This window comes from Dermacentor albipictus, chromosome 7, assembly GCF_038994185.2.
Source record: "Dermacentor albipictus isolate Rhodes 1998 colony chromosome 7, USDA_Dalb.pri_finalv2, whole genome shotgun sequence".
NCBI classification, from domain to species: domain Eukaryota; kingdom Metazoa; phylum Arthropoda; class Arachnida; order Ixodida; family Ixodidae; genus Dermacentor; species Dermacentor albipictus.
In genome coordinates, this window is record NC_091827.1 from 13,448,350 (window position 1) to 13,471,277 (window position 22,928).

Here is a 22,928-nt window from a genome sequence, read left to right on the forward strand (position 1 = left end):
TTGTGCTTCCAGTATGTGACGCAGTGTTTTGGTAACGACCGCAAGCGGTAAGCTGCGGCCGCTGGTAGCACAAACGTGCCATTCCGGTTACACTATATTACATGGCGCATACCTTCACGAGGCTATGCCTACACATAACTATATTGTGATGCACTACTTTTTGGTCGCGGATGCGAACACAGATGTCTATCTGGCCTTCCTAGTGTTGCCTGATATGAATGGAACTGTGTATAGGACCGCAGTTCTCCTTATATTGTAAGAACTATTTTCCTTCGATTATGTTTACCTCCTGTCGTCCGTAGCGTTCAGTGTCAGATCCCAGCAATAGTTGCCGCTTGGTGTGATCAAGTGACAATGAGTCGTTACAAATACCATTCCTAATCCAGTAGCACTCTAGGATACCCTGGGTGGCCGGCGGCCATGTCCTGCTACCAATACACCCTGCGATCGTCCGATCCCCGTAGCTTCAAAAAGGGGAAAAATTGTTATCCCGCCCGAATGTAGAACGAAGCTGCAATGAAAACTCCACCGGACTTCTCTTTCTGAGAAATCTGTCTAGGGTGTATATATATATATATGCACAAGATCGGCTGCGATGCCCGTAGCCACATCTGTGGTTGCTCCGCAGCAGATGACAACGTGTTCTGCCCGCTGTTGCTGTGCAAAGGCATCTTGCTTTATCGCGTGTGGTTCCGCTTCTGCAAGAAAACTGGTATTACAGTTTCGCTGAATGTACCATGCGAACATGCACTACAGCGATATTGCAGGTGTAGGTGCGACCTTCGCCTAAATATGTCAATCGATCTATGCGTTTGCGTGTCAGGGCGCGACGCATTAGCAGCGAATGGTGTCGTTCAAGCGCTTGTTCAACAGCTCGAGAAACAAGTACACCAATGTGAGCATTCGAGGAGTTTTGTCTGCGCGTAGCCGAATGTGTGAACACGTATCTGCAATTATGGGCTATTCAGGCACTTTGCGTGTTGGACTTCAGAAACAGACCTGTATGCCTGCAGGGACTTCTTCCTAAATGAACGAAGGTAGCCTTTGCAGCGAAGACGAACATATTATATCCACGGTATTTGACAGGCTGGTGTAAAAGCATAACCGCGAGTTAGCTATTTTGCCGGCGACTGCGTCAACGCGCAGGCCTGAAACTTGTGACGATCAAGCTGGGCATCTCGCTTATTGCTATTTGTTGCCCCGTTGACTGCTCGATTCAAGACTAGAAACGGTCGCTGGTAAAATGGTGTGCAAGCTGATACGACTATCTTCGATTTTCAAACGACGATTATGTGTCCACCACGAAGAAGTTTCACCGTCTGCGATTAGGAGTGATCAAACTCGCGAGGTCACGCACTTGAATGGGCCTGATAGCAATGTTTCGAATATGCTGCAGCTCAGCGTCGCACCCGTTGGCGTTTCACGCCCAGCTGATTTCGCACTGTTAAAAGAGCATGTCTCAGATGCAAGCGACGTGCAGTCCGATCGATTACGAAAAGACCGCAAGAACACGCGAACGCATCCCATCCGTCTATTCGGCTCGGCGTGGGCTGCTTCCCACTGACGGCATAAGCGTTGCGTACTTGCGGCTGCTTACATGGTAGGGTGTACAGGTTTGAGAGTCGGGCTGATTGAATAGGTAGCTAAAACGTACAGCTCTTTCCCCCGCTTGTAAACGCTACCCTCATGCGCTTAAACAGAAATCGCAGCAAGCGCACGGGCTGTGGCCCAAGTCGGACGGCGTTCAATACACAATACCTGCGCAGCCCGTAATCGAAAGTGCTTGTTCACACATTCGGCTACGCATAGGCGAGTCTAGAAATTCGCCCTCGATGATGTCATCGCTTGCGCTTGTTTCTTGACCTGTAAGTACAGGCGCACGAAGCACGCCATGCCATTCTCTAATGCGTCCCGACACGCAAGCGCATCCTCGGAGATCGATTGACGTAATCTGGCGAAGCTCACTATACGACACGTTTACACAGCACAGTCAGCGAAACATTTAATACCGGTTTTCTTGCATAACCGTAACCACACTCGATAAAACAAGGTCACTGCACTGCAACAACGGGCAGAGCACGTTGTCGTCTGCCGCGGAGCAGCCACAAATATGGCTACAGGTGCCGAGGCCAACCTTCAGTGCATATACCTTATTGCTTTTCTTTACGGCTTCTTACTACAAGCAGGTGGTCAATTTTTCCCTTTCAATCATCCTCCCATGTGGCGCGCTTTGGCTTAACTCGTCTGCCAACACCGATGCTGCGTCGTTGTGATCGGGTCCACCTGAGGAAGAGTCCGCGAGCTACATTTCCAGACGTACTGCTTCTGGAGCCGCGCGTCCGGTCTCCTTCACTCCGCGGAGGTTGGCACGCACTGTTATCACGACGAAAACACGGTACTATTTAGTGGCCATCCGCCTTTTATTGGCAATCACGTGGGACACTACTTCCGTCTGGATTACAGCCCGACCTACTTCCCCGCGACGTCTCCTAATGGAAGCGCAATTTTGCTCGGCCACGCCACGACAGAAACACGTCGCAATTACTCTACATGTGGCTCCGCTTTACGACGTCATCTGCAGCGGATTGCCAGCAGCCCACGCAGTACCGCAGGGCAACTGGGCCTATATGGGTTACGGATGAAAGTAACTGGAGCATTAATCTTACAGTGCAACGATTCTGTCGTCGCATGAGTCGAAGGAACCGTTTGCAGCTGCTGCGGCGGCACCGCGTATTGTAACCTTGAGATGCCTCGCCAACACTGACTCAATTAAAAGACACACATGGCCCAGTACTGCATCCTAGGCTCCACACGTTCACCAACCCGTGTTATACCCCAATGGGCCCAGCAGGCAGCATCCCGAGATAGTAAAACGTCTGAAGTCTGTCAGTTGGCTTATGAAGCCAACTGACTATAATATCATTAAGCCTGTCTAGTGCGCATTACACGGCTTAGGAGACGAAAATGCACAACGTGCAGTGAGCAACGCAAGGCGCGGATTTGCAAAGAACCCGTCAAACCGCGGTCTCGAACTGGCATCACGCTCAGTTCGTCCTAAGAGAATTTTGATCCCTTGAAGGCGTACACGTCACGTTTCACTAAGCTTATGTGCCCTTCCTACATTTCCAGAAGACAGGCCACAACGCTAGCTTGTTTTCCCTTTATAACATTAAAAAAAAACTGCACAGAAAAGAATCGTGCACGTTCAGTTACCCTCATAAAGGAGGGACAAAACAACGGAACACAATGAAAAACGCTTTGTCTTTTGTGATGGAAGGGAAGCCAGCTGTTCGGGAGGCGGCCGTGCGCGTCTGCCAAGTGCAGAGAACAAAGGCAGTTTTGTGGCCAAGCGCAATCCGCATCCCGAGACAAGGTTCCATCAAACAGCGCGCAAGACGAAGGCAGAGGGGGAGAGGGGTGGGGGGGGGGGGGGGCGAGATCACGACAATTGCTCTCGTTTGCATGCCCCTCAGTTGCCGACCCACCAGATCCACGATCGTCCCGGCGACACAAGTCCAGCCAGAAGCAACGAGATTGATCAAGATACGCGGAGGAGGAGACCAGATATTCGAGAGAAGCCAATTTGTTTCACAACCTGACAGCAGCCACCGATAAGCGTAACGATGACGCGAAAAAAAAAAAGGATGAAAAAAGAAAAGTGAAGTACGCCAAGAACACTGCTGTGGTCGAAGAGTCACGAATGAAGATGGACTGGTCACGCCAAAGTGGATTCGGGGGTGTTCGCGACCTTTGCCGTGAACGCGAGTTTTCGGGAGCAGAGAAATTTTCATCTAAACAACGCATGCGTTGCCGCACGCCCGTGGGGGCGCCAAAATGTACGCGGTTCGTCCTGGATCATGATTCGAATGGACGGGACATCGGCCAGTGTGATTATATTACGGAACCGCAGCTCCGAGCCCTGAGAAAGCATGTTTACATGTCTGTAGCATGTCGTGGAGGAAACACGCAGAAGAGTCAACAGCGCTGCCTCATCAACCGCTGCCGATACCGGTACAGCTTTTCACCACAGTCGAAAGAAAATATTCGAAAGCCTCACTTTCGGATAAGTGGCGTCAACATTTCAGGAAAAGAACACGTAGCTCTTCGCCGGTCGTAACCAACAACGAAGCTAACAGCTTTAGCCGGTTATAACGTGGCACTAACGCTAGCAGACGTAGGCGAGACAGGGAATGGGTCTACTTGTCCCGCTTCGTGCCATGCCGTGAAGACGTTTTTTGCAGGTCGATGCTTTACTCACCCTGGCCCTCGCTAAAATTGCGATCAACTTCGAGTTCTTCATGCCGCAAAAGCCTACCCGCGACGTTTAAAAGCGCCGGGCAGTCAGAGCGCGCGAGCTAGTGCCGCCAGCTTCCTCGTCTTTCACGCCGTCGCTTGAATGCACGCTTAATTACGGCAGGGAGAACGTCGGGTCACCACGAACGACGAAAAACACCAAGAGAACCGCTGCGCCTGCAAACACACAGGCGTCACCCCGTCAACGGGCGTTCCGTCACAAAACAAAAGGAGCCAAGTCACTGTACGCAATACGGCTGGGTGACTGCGGTTATTTTGGAAACACAAGCGAAGTGGCTTGTGCCGAACGAGGTTTTGCGGGGCCGGCAGAGACGCGAAAAACTAAAAGGCAAAAGAAACAAAGGCGAGATCGCGCCGATATGACGCCCCTTAAAGAAGAGCCCACCGAGGTTAAAATAACCCCTGTCCGTATCGTGGGCGAACGCGTAAGGCCGAACATCTTATCAAGTGGCGCCTTTTCAGCTGCCTCAGGTTGGCTGGTGGCCGTAAACAGCCGTCCGCCAACTATGCCACACTTCCGTCGGCCCTTAACGGCAAAGCTGCTAACGCAAACTGCCTTCATTTTATTTGCTTGCGCTCCGAGCGTAGCTGCGAAAGAACGCGCGCCGCCGTGAGAAATCGTGAGCGACCGACACGGCCTCAGCAGGACGTTGACCGGACGCGTTGAGAAAAGAAGAAAAAACAAGGCGACCGCAGGAGCTGAACAGAAAAAAAAATATATATTAAAATGCATTAAGCCAACTGACCGGGCGGGGGCGGCAAGTTGCATTCGGAGAGATTTCCCCGTGCGTTTAACTCGAAACAGCCGTAATCAAGCGAATGTAGAAACGCCCGGTCACGAGGAAAAGCGAGAAAAACGAAAAACAACAAATACGAGAGCAACGTGATAGGCCCGCGATTACCACGAGGATTCCGGCGCCCTCGACAAAGCCGCCCTATCGGCAAGCGCCAAGTTTGTGAACTCGCGGCCACTGTTTGTTCCCCCGCCGGCAACGTGACGAAAAGTCGACACTCGTCGGCAAACGTTCCATCGGTCCGTCCACGACCGGTCGTGCTCGTCCTTCGAAGAGATAGCAACGCCGCCGATCGAGAAATAAATCGGCGAAACAGGGACGCCCGAAACAAGGCACATTGTGTGACGGCCGGCATTAAGCCTATCAAAGCACGCTTCGTGTGCGTTTCCGAGCCGGCGAGCATGAAAGCGGTTTTGTCATCGCGGGACGCGATCGCCGGCGAGAAGAGACAACGTGGGCGACACTTACCCGGCCTTCGTCGGTGCGCTGCCGTTTCGCGGCGTGCCCGTCGTAGCTGGCAATATCGGCCATCATTCCAAAATTTCGACACGAGTCGCACCACGCACAACACACGCAAGGATGCACACGAACTCAACGAAATACGGCGGGTTCGCAGCCGACACAAGGGAGTTGTTCGCCAAGTAATGGCCACCCAGGGACGGCACAAGCGCGCAGAACCAGAGATGCGGCGTAGGTGGCGCGGCAGACGCTACCGGCTTTTTTGTTGCTTGTTTCGGTTTTGCTTTTTCAAGGTGAGAGCCAGTGCAACGATCCCACTAACCGGAAAAAAAAGAACAGCTCCGACTACTACTAGCGCTAGCATCGCAAACGATGCATTCTATGAACGCGTAACAAATTTTATAAACCAATCACCTAAATATAAAAACAAATTTTGTCTAAACATTTGATAATAATTACCTGTTCTTTAAAAAGAAAACTCAAATGTACTTTTGCACATGCAATATTTTTGCAGGTTGCTATGTAAGCGCCAAACATTTTCTAGCGGAAACGCTACGCGTTGCGTCGTGTCATATCGTAACACATGGAATACTCTGCTTTACTCCCTCCACAACGTTAGTCACGGCGTTTTTTTTTTTTTAGGTAACCTTGTTGTAATATTTGTTGTAATATTTAAATCTACGCTTTTGTACTTTCACACGAAACGTCTTGCACTTATTTTGTGAAAACAAAAGTGGTGCTTAACGACCTTGAGAAAAATTCTTCCAATGTCTTCGAGTGGCGCAGCGGTCGCTAATCCAGCCCGACTGGCTCATGACTGGCTTGTGATCATCGTGAAAAACAGCTGTGTATCGCTCTCCTGCGCTCAATATCAGACATCGCAAGTTCTAAAGGTTGATTGCGTTGCATAAGGGCATAAGTCTAGTTCGCTCAGCCCTGTGCTTGCTTTGACTGCACGAGGGGATTCAGCGCTTCCTGACGCTCTTGGCAGAGCAACGGCAGCACTTTCGTGAGGTTGGTGCTCCTTGAGCGCTGTGTCGGTTTCCGTAACTATCAAAGTGTCAGCAGTTTAGACACGAATCCGTGTTGTATGCGTTCAGTTTATGGCATTGCGAGAGAGCGCGCTTCCTTCTTTCTACTTTATCTAAGCCTACACCGTGCGATAGTGTGGAATGTCGCGCTAGGCCATTGGAGACACCTTTGTTTCCTTCTTGAATAAATGTTTGGTATGCTTGCAGCCCGTAGACAAGACTGCATCACGTCACTTGCTTATCCAGTCGTCAGCGTGCAGAAAGTTAATTAAAGAAAAGTGCTTTTCCTCAGGTGTCAGCAGGAGCGACGTTATATTTCCCAAATTGAGATCATGTGATGACTCATAACAAGGCCGTCTTTGTTGACAGGTCTGCTGAATCGCGACCTTTCAGTTGAACCTTCAAGGCAGTGGTGACCGCGCAATGGTTTTTACTCATTTTAACAGTACATCTTTAACAGTACATCATCCGGTGATAGCGTAGTTGGGCGCAAATGACATTTTGGAGCATTCGCATTTTGGGAGCCCGCCAATTGTGCCCGTTGCACCCTACTACTCTGTTTCCCAAGACATTGCACTGTTTTGCGTCATCTTTGCAGTACGTGCCGCTCTATTTTGTAGCGTGCAGCGCTGTCCGGGATCGAACCGCGAACAGTGCTTCATGAAATTTATTATCTACGTATGTAGGCATCGCAACACGCGAAAGTGGCGTCAAGTTTGCAGTCGCACAATACATAAAACGTTAGCTCTTGAAATGCGAATGTTTTAGGTGTCGTGTGCACCAAAAAAAGGGCATTCCTTGACTATTTTTCCAGTCTATCCTGGCAAACTCGTAAAAGCTGGAATGTCGTGGTCATGGTGCCGTAGTCGCCCGAGTTCTTCATCCGAAGCAGTTATTTTCATACTACATTTAGCATTTCTCTTTAGTCAACAGCACAAGCATCCTCTTTGGCAACATGGACAAGCGCTAAGGAAGAGGTGCGACTGGTGCTGCCTTCACTTCCTTAGCTCTTATTCATGTATGTGTTGTGCTGTTTCACAAGATGAAGGTAAATTAAGTCACCCAAATATCAGTAGCTGTGTTAATACATTTGCATTTCTAGCTCAGTGGCTAAGAACCTACAGCCGTTGAGCTTGTATTTATGGACTTTTCTTGCAGGTACATAGCCTACACTTCAGTATTACTATACAAGGTTGGAAAACGCCAGTGTAGTTCGGCTGTGACATCGTATTTCTGGTCATTGGAGTTCTGGTCTCTTGTCATGATCAAGACGTCTACTGAAGAATGTGAATATTGCGAGCTTCGATGCACTATAGGCTCTGTTTATTCCGTAGAAATGTGAATAAAAGCAATGCATCTGGCATCAAGTACTTCAGGCTGCCAGCAAGTAGTTAGACTATGCACTCTCTTAGTATAAACAGCGCATTGAAATTAAGGACACAGAAGGAGGCATACATCAGCGCTTACTCGCAAGTTAATTTTAAGCAGGCACAGGTCAACTTAATATTGCACTTATTAATAGCACGGAAATAGCAGCTCTTGGGAAAAGAGACGACAGCAGCAAAACAAACACTTCAAATTGCAACCTCATAGTTGTATGGCCATTGCTGCTTGCTAGGGGCTTGTAATAGCCTATTCGCAGGTTCTGTTGACTGTCAAACCACCCTGCGGCCATCGGCAAATTTTTTCCAATGAGTATCAGAGTAACCGTAGGCGGGCACATCAGTAGTGCATTTACTCGCTTTCTTCATAGTGGTCAGTAGGCTTGATTGTCTGTTTTTAGGCATCATTTGTGCAAAATTAAATTCAAAACCAATTGCATGTGCTGCATGCCGCAATGCACCAAGAGATCTGTGGCAAGTGAAGTGAGCTTCCACTCGTTCCCCAAAGATGCGGCATAGAAGAAAGAATGGGTTGTCAAGTTGCAAATTGGCAAGCCGGTCATACCACCGATGAACGTGTGCAGTGTGCATTTCATAAGCTGTGACTTCATCTGGAGCCATGCAATTAAGAAAATGAAAGTTCTTTGCTTATGTGCATTCTTGTCTTTTTACGAATTACTCATGGATTAGTCAGAAATATGGAGCTTGCGATAGTGTATTGCAGTAGCGCGAACAACAGCTTCGCTTTCATTGCGAGTATACGCAGTACATGAGCAAGCAACAGAATTATTTGCTCGGGTTTCGCCTGCATCAACTCGTAGTCTGTGGTTGCTGGGGTGTCTTGTTTTGCCAGAAACGCATCTTTTCGTTCTCGTGCTCTCCTGTGCGGCCAAGCTCGAGCTGCGCACTTGTTGCTGGTGCAACGAGAACAAACAATCTTTTAGGATAAAAACTGACATGTTTGTAAAGTTAAAACTCGATCTAACGTCACCGGTTTTATGAAGTTCTCGATTTAATGAAGAAATTTCCATTCCCCAGCAATTACGCATAAGGTTCAATGGTGTCAACCCGAATTAAAAAAAACTAGCTTGCATCAAACCCGATTTAACGAAGTTTTTCTAGAATTAAATGCACAAGAAAGAGCGGTGATTTTTTTTTCATTTTGATGCAGACGCAGTTTTCTTTGAGCGTGCATTCCACCGTTATTGTGTTAAAACATCTAGGCACCCTAGTCACAGCCCGAGCTTTATTTTGACAAGGCTGCACGCCGCGCCCATGCACGGAACAAGACTTGGCACTCACTAGTGTTCTTGCGCACCAGATGACGCTACAGGCGGTGGTAGTTGGGCCACCCTCACGGACTGTTTAAGATACAGGTGTGGGTTACCAGCAAATACAATGCCACCATACCTTTTGGGTGTCGTTACATTAAAATTTTAGATTTCAAAGGACTGAAAAATCCCTTACTCAGTTTTCCGAACTTCCTGATTTAACGAAATAATTCGAGCGTGGTCATCACTTGTTAAATCGAGTTTCAACTGTAGCACTTTGTCGCCGCTCTAGAGAAATGCTACAGTAGATTTACGTGGGCAGGCGTAGTAAGTATTTGACCGTGTTTCACCAGCAGAGAGGGTGTGGGGGGGTAGTCCGCAGTAGGGTCATCGTTGTCTCATCCCGTCAGAAACGCATGTGTTTACGTTTTGGGCTGCACCCCGTACGTCAACGCGTGACCAAGCTTTGCGGCTACAGTGGCCCTGAAAACGAGATTCATGGTTACTCGCATGTGGGAAATGCAACAGCGAATAGTAGCAGAGTTAAGTGCACAGCTTGGTTGGAATCAAATGATACTGGGTAAAGTCGGTGGCACTAGTAGCGCTTGCATTTGGCCTACAAGAGCGAGTTCTTTCCCACACCTCCCCATGTAGGTCTGCTTCGGAGACGTAAGGCTTTGCCTTGCAAGCAGAAGATCTGCCTTAAGATGCTAGAGTCCTTTACCACGTGTGTACGCTTTGTGAGGCAAAACCAATTCATGCTTACCCTCGGTGTTTTAAGTTCAGAGCATTGTATATAGTAAAATTTATTAGGAATGCAGCACTGATCGAGGTAAAGTGTGTTATGAAAGGACAGTGGAAATAGCTGTCACTGCTGGAGAAAGAACTGGTTCTATATATACACCTAAAATTATATATTCCACGATGCATATAGTAAACAGCAGGAGTGCTGGCAACGTTGCCCATGCATGTTCGGTGCCTTAACTGCGTATTCTTCACAATTTGCTTTCATTGTGAGCAAGGGTGCCATCGGAGGGCCAAAGTGGCCTTTGTTAACAAATTTGATCACGGTCAACATATTTACTCACTGCCATATTGGCCAAACCAGTTGGAAGTCCTTCACACCCATGCTTTTAAAACAATATAGGCTTTTATTGTCCTGCAAGCTTTGGGACCCAATGTGCAATATTGTTTCTACGTGCATCCAAGGGGGTGACTCTTTACGAAGAATGAACATTGTGTGCAGGACAAACCCCATGGAAGCCAGGAGCTTTGGAAGTGAGCGCGAGTCGGCATTCCGGCGGTGGTTCCTTCAATGATCCAGCTGGCGGCGGCCTCTCACTCACAGTCTAGTCAGGGCTGCAGCGTGCCGCACCCAGCCACCCGGTGTGCCAAGCCCACCTGTGCAGAGCGCCTCACGTGCAAGGGACCTCATCCAAGGTGATTGCTGCTTTGCATGTGTTTCATTGCAGTTGATAAAGATTCTAAAGCTGGTTACAGTGTAATAAGAGACTAAAGAAATTGTAGTACAACCAGGACAGCAAAGAGGCCTTGTCCTGGCTGTCCATCAATTTGTTTTGCATCCTATTACAGCGTAACAATAATGTTATGCAAAAAGGTGATGCGGGCAGACAGGACACAAGAGAAGAGAAGTGAACAACACGGATGCCGGCGTTCATGTTGTCCATTTCTCTTCTTTTGTGTCCTGTCTGCATGCCTCACCTTTTAGCATAATGAATCTTTACCAACTAGCTCAGCTTTCTGTCGTTCTAATAAATATGAACCACCTAGCCCAACAACATGAAGCAACAAGGTGTTTTTGCACGTTGAAATGCACATTACTTTAACAGGACCACAACGTCAGTTTGAATATACCGGAAGTTGGAATTAATGAGATTTCAGTGTTCTTAACTAACTTGATGTATGTTAGCACAGTAAAAGGGCTACACAACTGGAAGGCTGTCAGCTGAATAAAATGCTAGTTTGAATTTAGCACTGGTCCTGGTCTCTTCCACAAATCTTGCCCGCTTATTGCATTAAAGGGTCCCTGAAACGGACAAATTTTGTTGACGCATGTGCTACAGCTACAGTAAAACATTTGTGCCACAATAGAAGTGAAGTGCCTCGTATTAAGAGACCTGCGGATGATTGCTAGTTACCCTCCTCCATAGCCACACTTTCTCCTCAACCCATTCGTCAAGTCACCAGGGCTAAGCTCCACCTTCACTGGCTGTGCGTTATGATTTGGCGCTGTGACATCTGCTTCCAGTTGCCGACAAAGCAAAAACACAAGGAACACTTCGTAGACGGACCCCCATATAAGCTGTTCCTTCACTCCAATGAGTTGCCCCCTTGACGCTGCCTCCTCGACTGGTGAAGGCGCTACACTTCTCCAAAGTGGTTTTGTATAATCTCGAAGTGCAGAGACTAGTACTCCTAAGTGTTGAGTGGAGGAACATTCTAATATGTGGGGGTGAGACATGCATGGGTGGCACATTTTTTTTGTCCCTCATTTAGGTGGCCCTACATTTGCTATGGCAGTGACTTGTTCTGTTGTCACCGCTGCTATGACTAAAATTTTGCAGCTGAATGTAATTAGTTCCTGGAATCCTTGCACCCCTTGCATGTGGGCTTTCTTTTTCTGGGCTCGGTGACATTCATGCCTCTCTGTAATGCACATTTGTTCATTGGGTCATGTAACAAATAAAACATCCCTTCGTGAATGGCTTGAAATGTTGGGGTTAATAGTATAAGATTTTCTAAGTTCTTGGTTTATGCAACTATTCATGAATTACATTGCAAATTGAATAATCAAGAATGTTAAATTTAAACATGCTCAGGTGGCTTCAATCTCCACTGTGCATCATAATCATCAGCCTAGTTACCCCCACTGCAGGACAAAGGCCTCTCCCATACTTCTCCAACTACCCCGGTCATGTACTAATTGTGGCCATGTTGTCCCTGCAAATGTCTTAATGTCATCCGCCCAACTAACTTTCTGCCGCCCCCTGCTACGCTTCCCTTCCCTTGGAATCCAGTCCGTAACCCTTAATGACCATCGGTTATCTTCCCTCCTCATTACATGTCCGGCCCATGCCCATTTCTTTTTCTTGATTTCAACTAAGATGTCATTTACCCGCGTTTGTTGCCTCACCCAATCTGCTCTTTTCTTATCCCTTAACGTTACACCCATCATTCTTCTTTCCATAGCTCGTTGCGTCGTCCTCAATTTCAGCAGAACCCTTTTCGTAAGCCTCCAGGTTTCTGCCCCATATGTGAGTACTCGTAACACACAACTGTTATACACTTTCCGTTTGAGGGATAGTGGCAACCTGCTGTTCATGATTTGAGAATGCCTGCCAAACGCACCCCAGCCCATTCTTATTCTTCTGGTTATTTCAGTCTCATGATCCGGGTCTGTGGTCACTACCTGCCCTAAGTAGATGTATTCCCTTACCACTTCCAGTGCCTCGCTACCTATCGTAAACTGCTGTTCTCTTCCGAGACTGTTAAACGTTACTTTAGTTTTCTGCAGATTAATTTTCAGACCCACCTTTCTGCTTTGCCTCTCCAGGTCAGTGAGTATGCACTGCAATTGGTCTCCTGAGTTACTAAGCAAGGCAATATCATCAGCGAATCGCAAGTTGCTAAGGTATTCTCCATCAACTTTTATCCCCAATTCTTCCCACTCCATGTCTCTGAGTACCTCCTGTAAACATGCTGTGAATAGCATTGGAGAGATCGTATCTCCCTGTCTGACGCCTTTCTTTATTGGGATTTTGTTGCTTTCTTTGTGGAGGACTACGGTGGCTGTGGAGCCGCTATAGATATCTTCCAGTATTTTTACATATGGCTCATCTACACCCTGATTCCGTAATGCCTCCATGACTGCTGAGGTTTCGACTGAATCAAACGCTTTCTCGTAATCAATGAAAGCTATATATAAGGGTTGGTTATATTCTGCACATTTCTCTACCACTTGATTGATAGTGTGAATATGGTCTATTGTTGAGTAGCCTTTACGGAATCCTGCCTGGTCCTTTGGTTGACAGAAGTCTAAGGTGTTCCTGATTCTATTTGCGATTACTTTAGTAAATACTTTGTAGGCAACGGACAGTAAGCTGATCGGTCTATAATTTTTCAAGTCTTTGGCGTCCCCTTTCTTGTGGATTAGGATTATGTTAGCGTTCTTCCAAGATTCCGGTACGCTCGAGGTTATGAGGCATTGCTTATACAGGGTGGCCAGTTTCTCTAGAACAATCTGACCACCATCCTTCAACAAATCTGCTGTTACCTGATCCTCCCCAGCTGCCTTCCTCCTTTGCATAGCTCCTAAGGCTTTCTTTACTTCTTCTGGCGTTACCTGTGGGATTTCGAATTCCTCAAGGCTATTCTCTCTTGCACTATCGTCGTGGGTGCCACTGGTACTGTATAAATCTCTATAGAATATATATATATATATATATATATATATATATATATATATATAGTTTGGAGAATTACTGGTTGATATAGTTGTTGAATGCTTTCTCTTTAGATTGATATATACCTAACTGCCCCTTTCCAGGCAGGTGATATGCAACAGTTTGCAGTGTTCTTCGTTTATTATTGATTGGACGTCTTATTATATAGTAGCACCTTAAGTTATGGTTTGCACATATTAACAGTAGGGATGGAAAGAAGACAATACCATAGGCAAATGTTGCTTCAAGTTAAATGAACACTTCTGCATACTGAATATTATCATCATCGGCCTGGTTACGCCCATTGCAGGGCAAAGGCCTCTCCCATACTTCTCCAACTACCCCGGTCATGTGCTAATTGTAGCCATGTCTTCCCTGCAAACTTCTTAATCTCATCCGCCCGCCTAACTTTCTGCCGCCCCATGAATACTGAATATAGTTTCATTTAACTTTTAACCCTTTCAGGGTCGATTTTTTCGCTATATGCAACTGCCCAGGGTCGATTTTTTTATTACAGATTCCAATTCTTCTGAGGGACCTATCTCGGAAAAAAGAAATTATTGTAATTTTTCTAGGGTGACCCTAAAGCGAGAGAAAAATATTTTGTGTTAGTATATACTATGTACTGTTTATTTATGAATGACAACAATAAAAAAAAGGAAATAAACTTCTAAGAAATAAAAATTTGATGCATTGTTATACACATAGTTCAATGCTTAGAAAATGCGCACACGAGAATATTTCACAAGTCTCAAATGTTCCTGCTCTTACACTAATGTTTACGTCCGTAGCGTAATCGAACTGTGTAGGTGAGCGCACTCAAGAAAACTGTGTGGTTGTGTGCCTGTCAAAAAAGCAAAACGTGTGACAAACTTCCACTAATCTTCATCTTATCGCCAAGCAGAGACAATTAGCTTTCACGCGTCTAAAAAAATAAAGAAAGTAAGAAAAGGAAACGCATGCACGACGGTATCCTTCCTATGCACACCCCTCTGAGCACTTAAACGAGCGAGAAACAGGCGGTCACGCTTTGAGCTATTAGTAACAAGATAGCCATCAGTTTTGCGAGCTGAAGACGCCAAAACCGCCTGCGGAACAAAACCTAAACCGCCACCCGCCCACGCGCACGCTAATGCACGAGCGGTAGTATATAAACACACTGGAGCAAACTAGCTCTAAAACAAACCATGCAACGAAAACCGAGAGAGGGAGGCGCGAGGAAAAAATTCCCTGTATTCCCACATAGTGGCAGCACAAGCCAGGAAAGAAAAAGTTAGCAAATTGGCATGCTGTTTAAGCGTACGGATGGCGCTATAAATTTTGGAGTTGTTCGCGGCACCGTTTATTTACATCACTGACCCTGAAAGGGTTAAGCACTAATAATTGCTAAATAAGATCCAATCGCTTTGCTCAAGGCATTACCATATCTAATGGGATGTTCAACCAACTGTTCTCTGTCACTAATGGCAAAATAATTATCTTTTTATTTCTGACGATACATTTTTGTCAGCAAAAAAAAAAAATGCAAGCATGGCTGACTCAACAATAAACAGGTATTTAATGATTATGTAATTAAGAGGGCTCACTAGAAAATGCGCAGTGCCTCACCTTGCCAGCTTGACTTTCGTGCACTGCAGTCTACAGCAGCTTGGAATGAAATTATTGAACTTTCATGCCGTTATTGACAGTCCATCATAATTTGTGACCAAAGGGGGTGGCCTTCATTTCTTGAGCGGGTGTTTGCCATAGCTAGTAATGGCTACAACACTTGATAGCATGCCAAATTACTATGTTGCTGAAGAACACGATAATCCTTCTTTTGAAAATGAATAATTAACACAAGTATCAATTGTTTAATTTTCAGATTAAAAACTCTAACTTGTTTAGCAACTTATTCCCAATAGCACTTGAATTTAAAGCCTGCTAATGTGTTATGTGTGCTATGTTAGAAGTTGGATGAGTGCTCCTTGAACTGTTGCTTGTAGCTAACATTGCTACAATACTTACATTACGAGAATGCATGATACTTTTCTTTTCTATGCTCTCTATTTGCTTCTTGCCTGGCTACTGCTGTTTTCCTGATTGCATGATGGTGTGTTTCAGGCCAGAGCTTGGTCAGCACAACTATTGTTCCACACCCTTTCCTAGCAGAGTGAAGGGTACGTTCCTGGTATGTTCAGCGTGCCTTCCAATGGCATTTGAGCTTGGCACCATCGTCCTGTCTTGCTGTCACTGTTACGCAATCGTCCATTGTAGTGAGCAAGGGTCAAGCGTTGGATAATGCTGGTTTCCAAAGGTCAATTTTGCCACAATACAGTGGTGTTAAGCCTGTTTCATATGCCAGAGATCTAGGGTCAGAAACGGCGCAGGAGCCATCGCATGAGCAATCCTCCTGTCTCAAACCAAGCGGCCTGTGCTGCTGCGATGATGATCGGAACATTTGGAAAAATTCACGCGTGGCTAAAGCAGGAACCACTGGCACAGCGCCACGAGCAGTGATGTAAGATCACGTGGCAGCGGCATGGCCGAAGTGCGGGCAGCGCAGGGAGCTCGCCCGCATGAGCAGAGGGTTCCAGCAGACATTTGTAGTAGACGACGACAGCTGCCAGCTTTCAATGTCTCGCGCTGTCTTCAACAAGCGGGTCATCACTCAAGTTGTGCATTGTCCACTTGTTTGGGGTGCTAAAATGAAGGATTTTTGCAATAAAGATAGGAGCATCCTTTGCGAAGAAATTAGACTAAAGCTGAAGGTACTTGTCATTGGTCGCAAGTGATGCTGCAGTGGCTAGTGATGCATACTTACATAAAGTAAGTCGGCATTGCTCGAATCGTGCATGTTCGTTGGTCCCCAGAAGGCCTGCTTGTTTTCATGTGTAGTTTTAGAGTTACATTCTATGAAGCCAAATTATCCACACATGCTGTTTTCATCTGTCCCCCCCCCCCCCCCCCCCCCGTTCTTTTTTTTGCCTCTTTTTTTTTTTCCCCCATCTTATGGTGACCCCATGTGGGTCTAGACAGACGGTACAAAATTGCACTCCATACTTTTCATTCTCAGCGCATGTAGCTTTTTTTTCTTCTTCTTCTTCTTTATAACTCTGAGTTAGCACGTTCGTAATTTTGTTCAGTCTTGTTTCTTCAGTTAAAAGGTCACATATCCCAAACTCTACAACGGTTGCTACCTTTCTACTCAAATGCCTAGTGGCGAAAGCTTCTTGGAAAGCCATCATAGGCCTTTTGCATCTGGGTGGCCAAGGCAGCGCCCAAGCAAATTGTGGCATTTGAAAACGAGAGCCGTTGGCAGACGTGCAAGTGCCTAAATTGCGGAAATACGAACCAACCCATTCCTTTGCTTCCATATGGCTAATTCTGTTTGCATGTACTTAGCAAGACATTTACCCACTCGCCTATGAAGAGCTAAAAGAGACATAAATATAAATAAAGAAAGTTGTATTAGCAGTTCAACACACAGTATTTCTATTTTCTATGCAGTTTACTAGCTTGAAAGTGGAGGCGTAGCTCTGGAAGACCTTGAGGCTCTTGAGCCGAAACCCACGTCTTACGGACGCTTTCCGCAAGCAACACTGTGCATTGGAAATAAAATGCGTGCATCATAGCGTCACGCCAAAACAGAGCATGTGAATTGAAGTTGCATCTGTGTGCTGCAGTGCCGTTCAGCCGTTGTGACCACCTCCGCGCCACCGCTTACATGTGAAACAAGTGTTATGCACTGAAGCATGCCGAGAGTGAAAAGGGGCCGCTGTCATGGGACACAGCACATAGTCCTTAATTATAGACGCACGCACTGGCCATCTCCTGTCGCGTAACAAACACTAATATGCCTAATAAGTGTACTGCAAGGCCTTCAGAGCTATTTTGGATGTATCTATGGGGATTTGAGCCCCTGGGGGCATTAATAGACATGCATTCATTTTTTTAGACTTCCAGATTTTTCCTATATTCTCTCTACAGCTTGGGTGTCCGAAAAGTCGGACATTGACTGTATATTGACATCAACGTGTATTGACATCAGCACAAAATGCTAAAGCCATATTGCAGTGCAACTGTTTCATTACAAAATTCAAAATATTTTCTCTTCTAATACTAATCATCTTGCAGCAGAATCAATGAAAATAGTTTTGAAAAATTACTTTAGTTGTCGAAATTTGTGTTAGTGTTCCTTCAAAATCTCTAGTCTTGCAGCCAGGCACGTACCCAGGATTTTTTTTCGGGGGGGGCCCACCACCTCCATCATCATCGTCATCATCATCCTGTTTTATGTCCTCTGCAGGACGAAGGCCTCTCCCTGCGATCTCCAATTACCCCTGTCCTGCGCCAACCGATTCCAACTAGCGCCCGCGAATTTCCTAATTTCATCGCTCCACCTAGTGTTTTGTCGTCCTCGATTGCGTTTCTCTTCGCTTGGTACCCATTCTGTAACCCTAATGGTCCAACGGTTATCTAACCGGCGCATTACATGACCTGCCCAGCTACATTTTTTCCTCTTGATGTCAATTAGAATCCCGTCTATACCCGTTCGCTCCTTGATCCAAACCACTCTCTTTCTCTCTTAACGTTATGCCTAACAATCTTCGTTCGATCGCTCTTTGCGTGGTCCTCAACTTGCTCTCAAGTCTCTGCCCCATATGCACTGGCAAAATGCACTGGGAAATGCACTGGAAAATGCATTGGCACTGGACATATTGCACTGGCAAAATGCACTGATTGCAGACTTTATTTTTCAATAATAATGGTAAGCTTCCAGTCAGGAGTTGGCAATGTCTGCCGTATGCGATCCAACCTATTTTTATTCTTCTGTGAATTTCCTTCTCATGATCAGGGTTCCCTCTGATTAATTGACCTAGGTAAACGTACTCCTTCACAGTCTCTAGTGGCCGACTGGCCATCCTGCTCTCTTGTTCCTTTGCCCGACTATTTATCATTATCTTCATCTTCTGCATAACAATATTTAACCCCACTCTTACACTCTCTCTGTTAAGGTCTCCAATCATTTGTTGTAACTCGTCTGCATTGTTGTTGAATAGAACAATGTCATCGGCAAACCGAAGGTTGCTCAGATATTTGCCGTCGATCTTTACTCCTAAGCATTCCCAGTATAATAGCTTGAATTCTTCTAGGCACGCAGAAAATAGCTTTGGAGAAATTGTGTCTTCCTGTCTGGCCCCTTTCTCTGTAGGTATCTCCCTGCTTTTCTAGTGTAGAATTAAGGTAGCTCTAGAACCTCGTAGATATTCGAACGCGAAATTAAGACGAGTCAGTAAGACGACAAACTATTTACAGATTATATTTACAACAACGGTTGCAGCGCTGACCAGTTAGATTCACAGCGCGAGCCCAGTTCGTTCTTCCTCCTCTTTTCTGGAGTGATGGCGCCTACGCGCCTCGTTCAAACAAACAAATTCCTCACGCATGTAGCAATATTTTCCAAGCTTCTTACGTAAGCGTTCTGTACTCCTTGATTACGTAGTGCCTCTACGATTGCCGGTATCTCTAATGAATCAAATGCCTTTTCGTAATCTATATAAGCCACATAGAGAGGCTTATTGTACTCTGCAGATTTCGCGATAACCTGGTTGATGACATGGATGTGATCCATTGTAAAGTATCTCTTCCTGAAGCCAGCCTGTTCCCTTGGTTGACAAAATCCAGTGTTAACCTTATTCTATTGGAGATTATTTTGGTAAATATTTTATACAATACTGGGAGCAAGCTAACGGTCCCATAATTGTTCAATTCTTTAACGTCTCCTTTTTTTGTGGATTAGTATAATGTCTACATTCGTCCAGTTTTCTGGGACCCTTGCAGTCGATAGACACTTCGTATAAAGAGCCGCCAGTTTTCCAAGCATTATGTCTCCTCCATCTTTGAGTAAATCGACTGTTATTCCATCTTATCCTCCCGCTCTTCACCGTTTCATGTCTTGCAGGGCCCTTCTGACCTCATCGCTAGATATAGGAGGGTTTCTGTATCCTGTTCATTACTGTTTCTAAGTTAACTATCGTGACTCCTCTGGGTACTGTATACAGGTCAGCTTAGAATTTTTCCGCTGCTTTTACTATATCTTCGAGATTGCTGATGATATTATCCTTCGTATCTTTTAGTGCATACATCATGGTTTGTCCTACGCCAGGTTTCTTTTTTACTGATTTCAGGCTGCATTCATTTTTTACGGCTTCTTCAGTCTTTTACATGTTATAGTTTCGAATATCAGTTATTTTCGCCTTGTTGATCAGTTTTGACAGTTCCGCGAATTGCGTAACGCTGCGCGGCCGCCAGTCTCATACAACCGCGTAGAGTGCAGGACTCTGCGATTCTAGCCGCACTGCGCTCACTGCGAAAGGTTAGAAAAACACCCACATAAGCACAGCAGAGAAGTGGCTACGTGAGGCGGTTCGACCGATAACTGTAGAAGCGTCATTCAAAACAAGTAATTGTTCTCTACTTCCGGCGGCGATTTATCTACTTCCTTTTTAAATAAAAAGATGTTGATCCATAAATATTCTCATAAACAACGGTTAACTTTTTTTATTATTCTCTTTTGCTTGCAGTTTGGTTGTTGCCTTGGCTCTCTCCCTTAGTAGATCGCTTAATATCTCAACTCCTTGCGATTTTTGTTCCCAGTTGCGAATTTTGCACGAAAAGTGCTATACATGTAGTTCGGGAAAAACAGACGAGGTAACGGGCGACAGTCATCTTGCTTATGGGTTTAAGGGTTATTGCAGGGTTTCATGATGGACGCTCTTTCACATTATTTTATTTCCCACCTTATCTCACCCATATCACGTGTATATGGTTCCGGGCATCTGCCAGCGTCGCGGCGAGCCGTAACTCAAGGAAACAATGAAGCAAAGGGATAAGTTAAACGCAATTGGCGTTTTCTCCGGCCGCAACTCGTTCCATGAGAGTACAGACCAGCTGAGCAACAGCCGCATCCCTGTCCTGGTCCCAGGATCAGCCTGAACAAAAAAGGTTGAACTAACAAAAGCAACAGCTATGCTCGTGACGGTTAAATTGATGGTGACGCCTGAACGCATCTCGAGTTAATCGCGCGGGTGCGGAATCTACGAGAAAACTGTCCTTCACATTACAAGAGATGCCGATAACTACCGCCATCTAAAAGGAGTGAAAAAGGCAGCATAATGCTGACCGATGAACAGCTGCGAAGTCTCAACATTGATCTGGCGGCGCTTTACGAATGTGTGAGGAGTGGTGGCGTGGGTGGGGAGGGGGGGGGGGGTTATGCCATTTGATTTCGGGGGGGGCCCGGGCCCCCCCGGGCCCCCCCCTGGGTACGTGCCTGCTTGCAGCTCTGTGCAAGCAGTAGACAGCCACATCTAATGGTGGGCTAGTCAGACATAGGATTTGTTCTGTCTATTGCTTCTGGATGCCCTGTTTTGACGGCTTGCATTTAAGAGAAACATTGTGGCAGTGCAGACCAAAGTTCAAGCTGTAGTAAAAGTAAACACAGGCACTTTATATTTATGTATATTTATGTCATCTGCTATAAGCAGAGAGCTGTTAATCTGTGCTTCTCATTAGCATTGCACATCTTACTTGTTCTCCACTTCAGTAGTAATCTGTGTCGCAGCACGGTTTAATGCATGTTGCCTGTGTTGCTTGTTGTGCACTCATGCATACACATTTGGCATCTGTGCTCGCGCTGCTCCCTCCGGCATCATTGTCACCTGGACAGATTTTTGAAAAGTCGCATGTATTATATAGCTCCATTTGGCCTGTTCAGATCGATTACCTTTAGAGGGGGAAGTTCTCCATACGAGAAATTGTGATGTCTAAGTTGCCAATTAAGAAGATCCCTCAATTAATTTTTCCAAAGTTCACTTTAGTATATGTCACATTGCAAAATGGAAGCCAAGCAATAAGTAGTAAACTGATCTCTGCTTCGCATAAATACCAGGACTCTCACCACTTTCGACATTTACATCTCAAGTTAAATGTGCTATGAAATACACTGGCATTTCAGTTAAATTTTTCAAAAGCATCCATCTACCGACCTGTGAACTTTACGGCAGTTTTCGTTAAGTTTACAAATGATTTTTCTATATTTACAGCAAAAAGGTTTCATTCTACGGTCTTCTGATGGTAAAAGGACATCAGAAGGCTACTTACTTCGAGCAAGTTTATAGTTTAGACAAAGTCAGTTATCTAAAAGCGATGTGTTGCTTGTCACCATTTGTTCTGCCAAATGTGCTGCACTAAATGTTACGCTTTATTAAAGTGCATATGTATCCATCAACAAGCATGTTCTCAAGGCAAGCATTCAAAAAAATGCACATTTTCGCCCCTCCCTTGCTCCTATTTGGTGTCACGTCAGTGAGATTTTACTAATCTTATTGTCCATAGATTGGCAGGTATGTATTGAGCAATTCGGGACACCTTTAACCGAGACACCCAATGCAATTTTTAGCATGTTGTAAAGATGGATATCTTAAAACTGGTGCTAATATCTGAGGATTTATTCAAAGCAAACGTCACATCATTTTGTGTTGTTCTATTTCCATTCTGTTTATTTTTGTGTAAAAAAGAAAAGATGGAGGCAAGAGGTGAGAAAAATGGTAAAATCAAAATGGATTTGGAGCAAAATGTAATCTGTGTCTAAACTGATGTGTGTGTGTGTGTGTGTGTGTGTGTGTGTGTGTGTGTGTGTGTGTGTGTGTGTGTGTGTGTGTGTTTTGTGTCCCATTAATAAGGCATGCCTGGTAGCCTCTGAGCAACATCAGTCTTCTTTTTTTCTTGTGTGTTTCATTGCAGTGCATTGTACTTCTGCCTTGACTGTGACACCAACCAATGTGAGGGCTGTGAGCTAGTGCTCCACCAGGAGTCGCGTTTCCGAGACCATCGGCCCCGCGTCCCAGTGGCCGAGCCGGACCCTCAGCTGCTGTGCTTGGGCTTCAGTTGCCAGGGCGAAAATCTTGCTGACATCCGCTGCCATACGTGCCAGCGCAGCCTCTGCTACGCCTGCGACTACCAGATCCACCTGCTACGCCGCAAGTTTGCCCACGTCAAGGTGCATTGCTTCCGTTGTTCGTCATCCCACGAGTAGTGTCATGGCCTTCCTGGCTTCAAGATTATATATACACCTGTATTCCGTTTCGCGCATAGCAGGCAATACTACTCCTCTCACAGTCGTGCATAATGGAAGGTATGGTCGGAGCTGTGTGTCACGTAATTTAATGCA

The 22,928-nt window shown here is 45.9% G+C and overlaps 2 protein-coding genes across 12 annotated transcripts in view; one reads left to right on the plus strand and one right to left on the minus strand.

Moving 5' to 3' along the window:
- Positions 1-5,779, minus strand: part of sm (heterogeneous nuclear ribonucleoprotein L) — a 168,375-nt gene extending 162,596 nt beyond the window's left edge. For 3 of the 9 annotated variants that reach the window (XM_070521651.1, XM_070521643.1, XM_070521648.1), the window contains exon 1: positions 5,577-5,779. In XM_070521651.1, coding sequence (XP_070377752.1) covers positions 5,577-5,642 — 66 coding nt within the window. In that variant the 5' untranslated portion in view covers positions 5,643-5,779. Of the gene's footprint in view, positions 1-4,258; positions 4,390-5,576 lie in introns of those variants that run through there. The other 6 variants (XM_070521647.1, XM_070521649.1, XM_070521644.1 and 3 more) reach the window with 4 other exon arrangements.
- Positions 5,780-6,364: 585 nt separating this feature from the next.
- Positions 6,365-22,928, plus strand: part of LOC139047705 (zinc finger FYVE domain-containing protein 1-like) — a 64,582-nt gene continuing 48,018 nt past the window's right edge. For 2 of the 3 annotated variants that reach the window (XM_070521655.1, XM_070521656.1), the window contains exons 1-3: positions 6,365-6,581; positions 10,498-10,691; positions 22,502-22,757. In XM_070521655.1, the coding sequence (XP_070377756.1) occupies positions 10,567-10,691; positions 22,502-22,757 (381 nt within the window). In that variant the 5' untranslated portion in view covers positions 6,365-6,581; positions 10,498-10,566. The remainder of the gene's footprint in view (positions 6,582-10,497; positions 10,692-22,501; positions 22,758-22,928) is intronic. The other variant, XM_070521657.1, reaches the window with a different exon arrangement.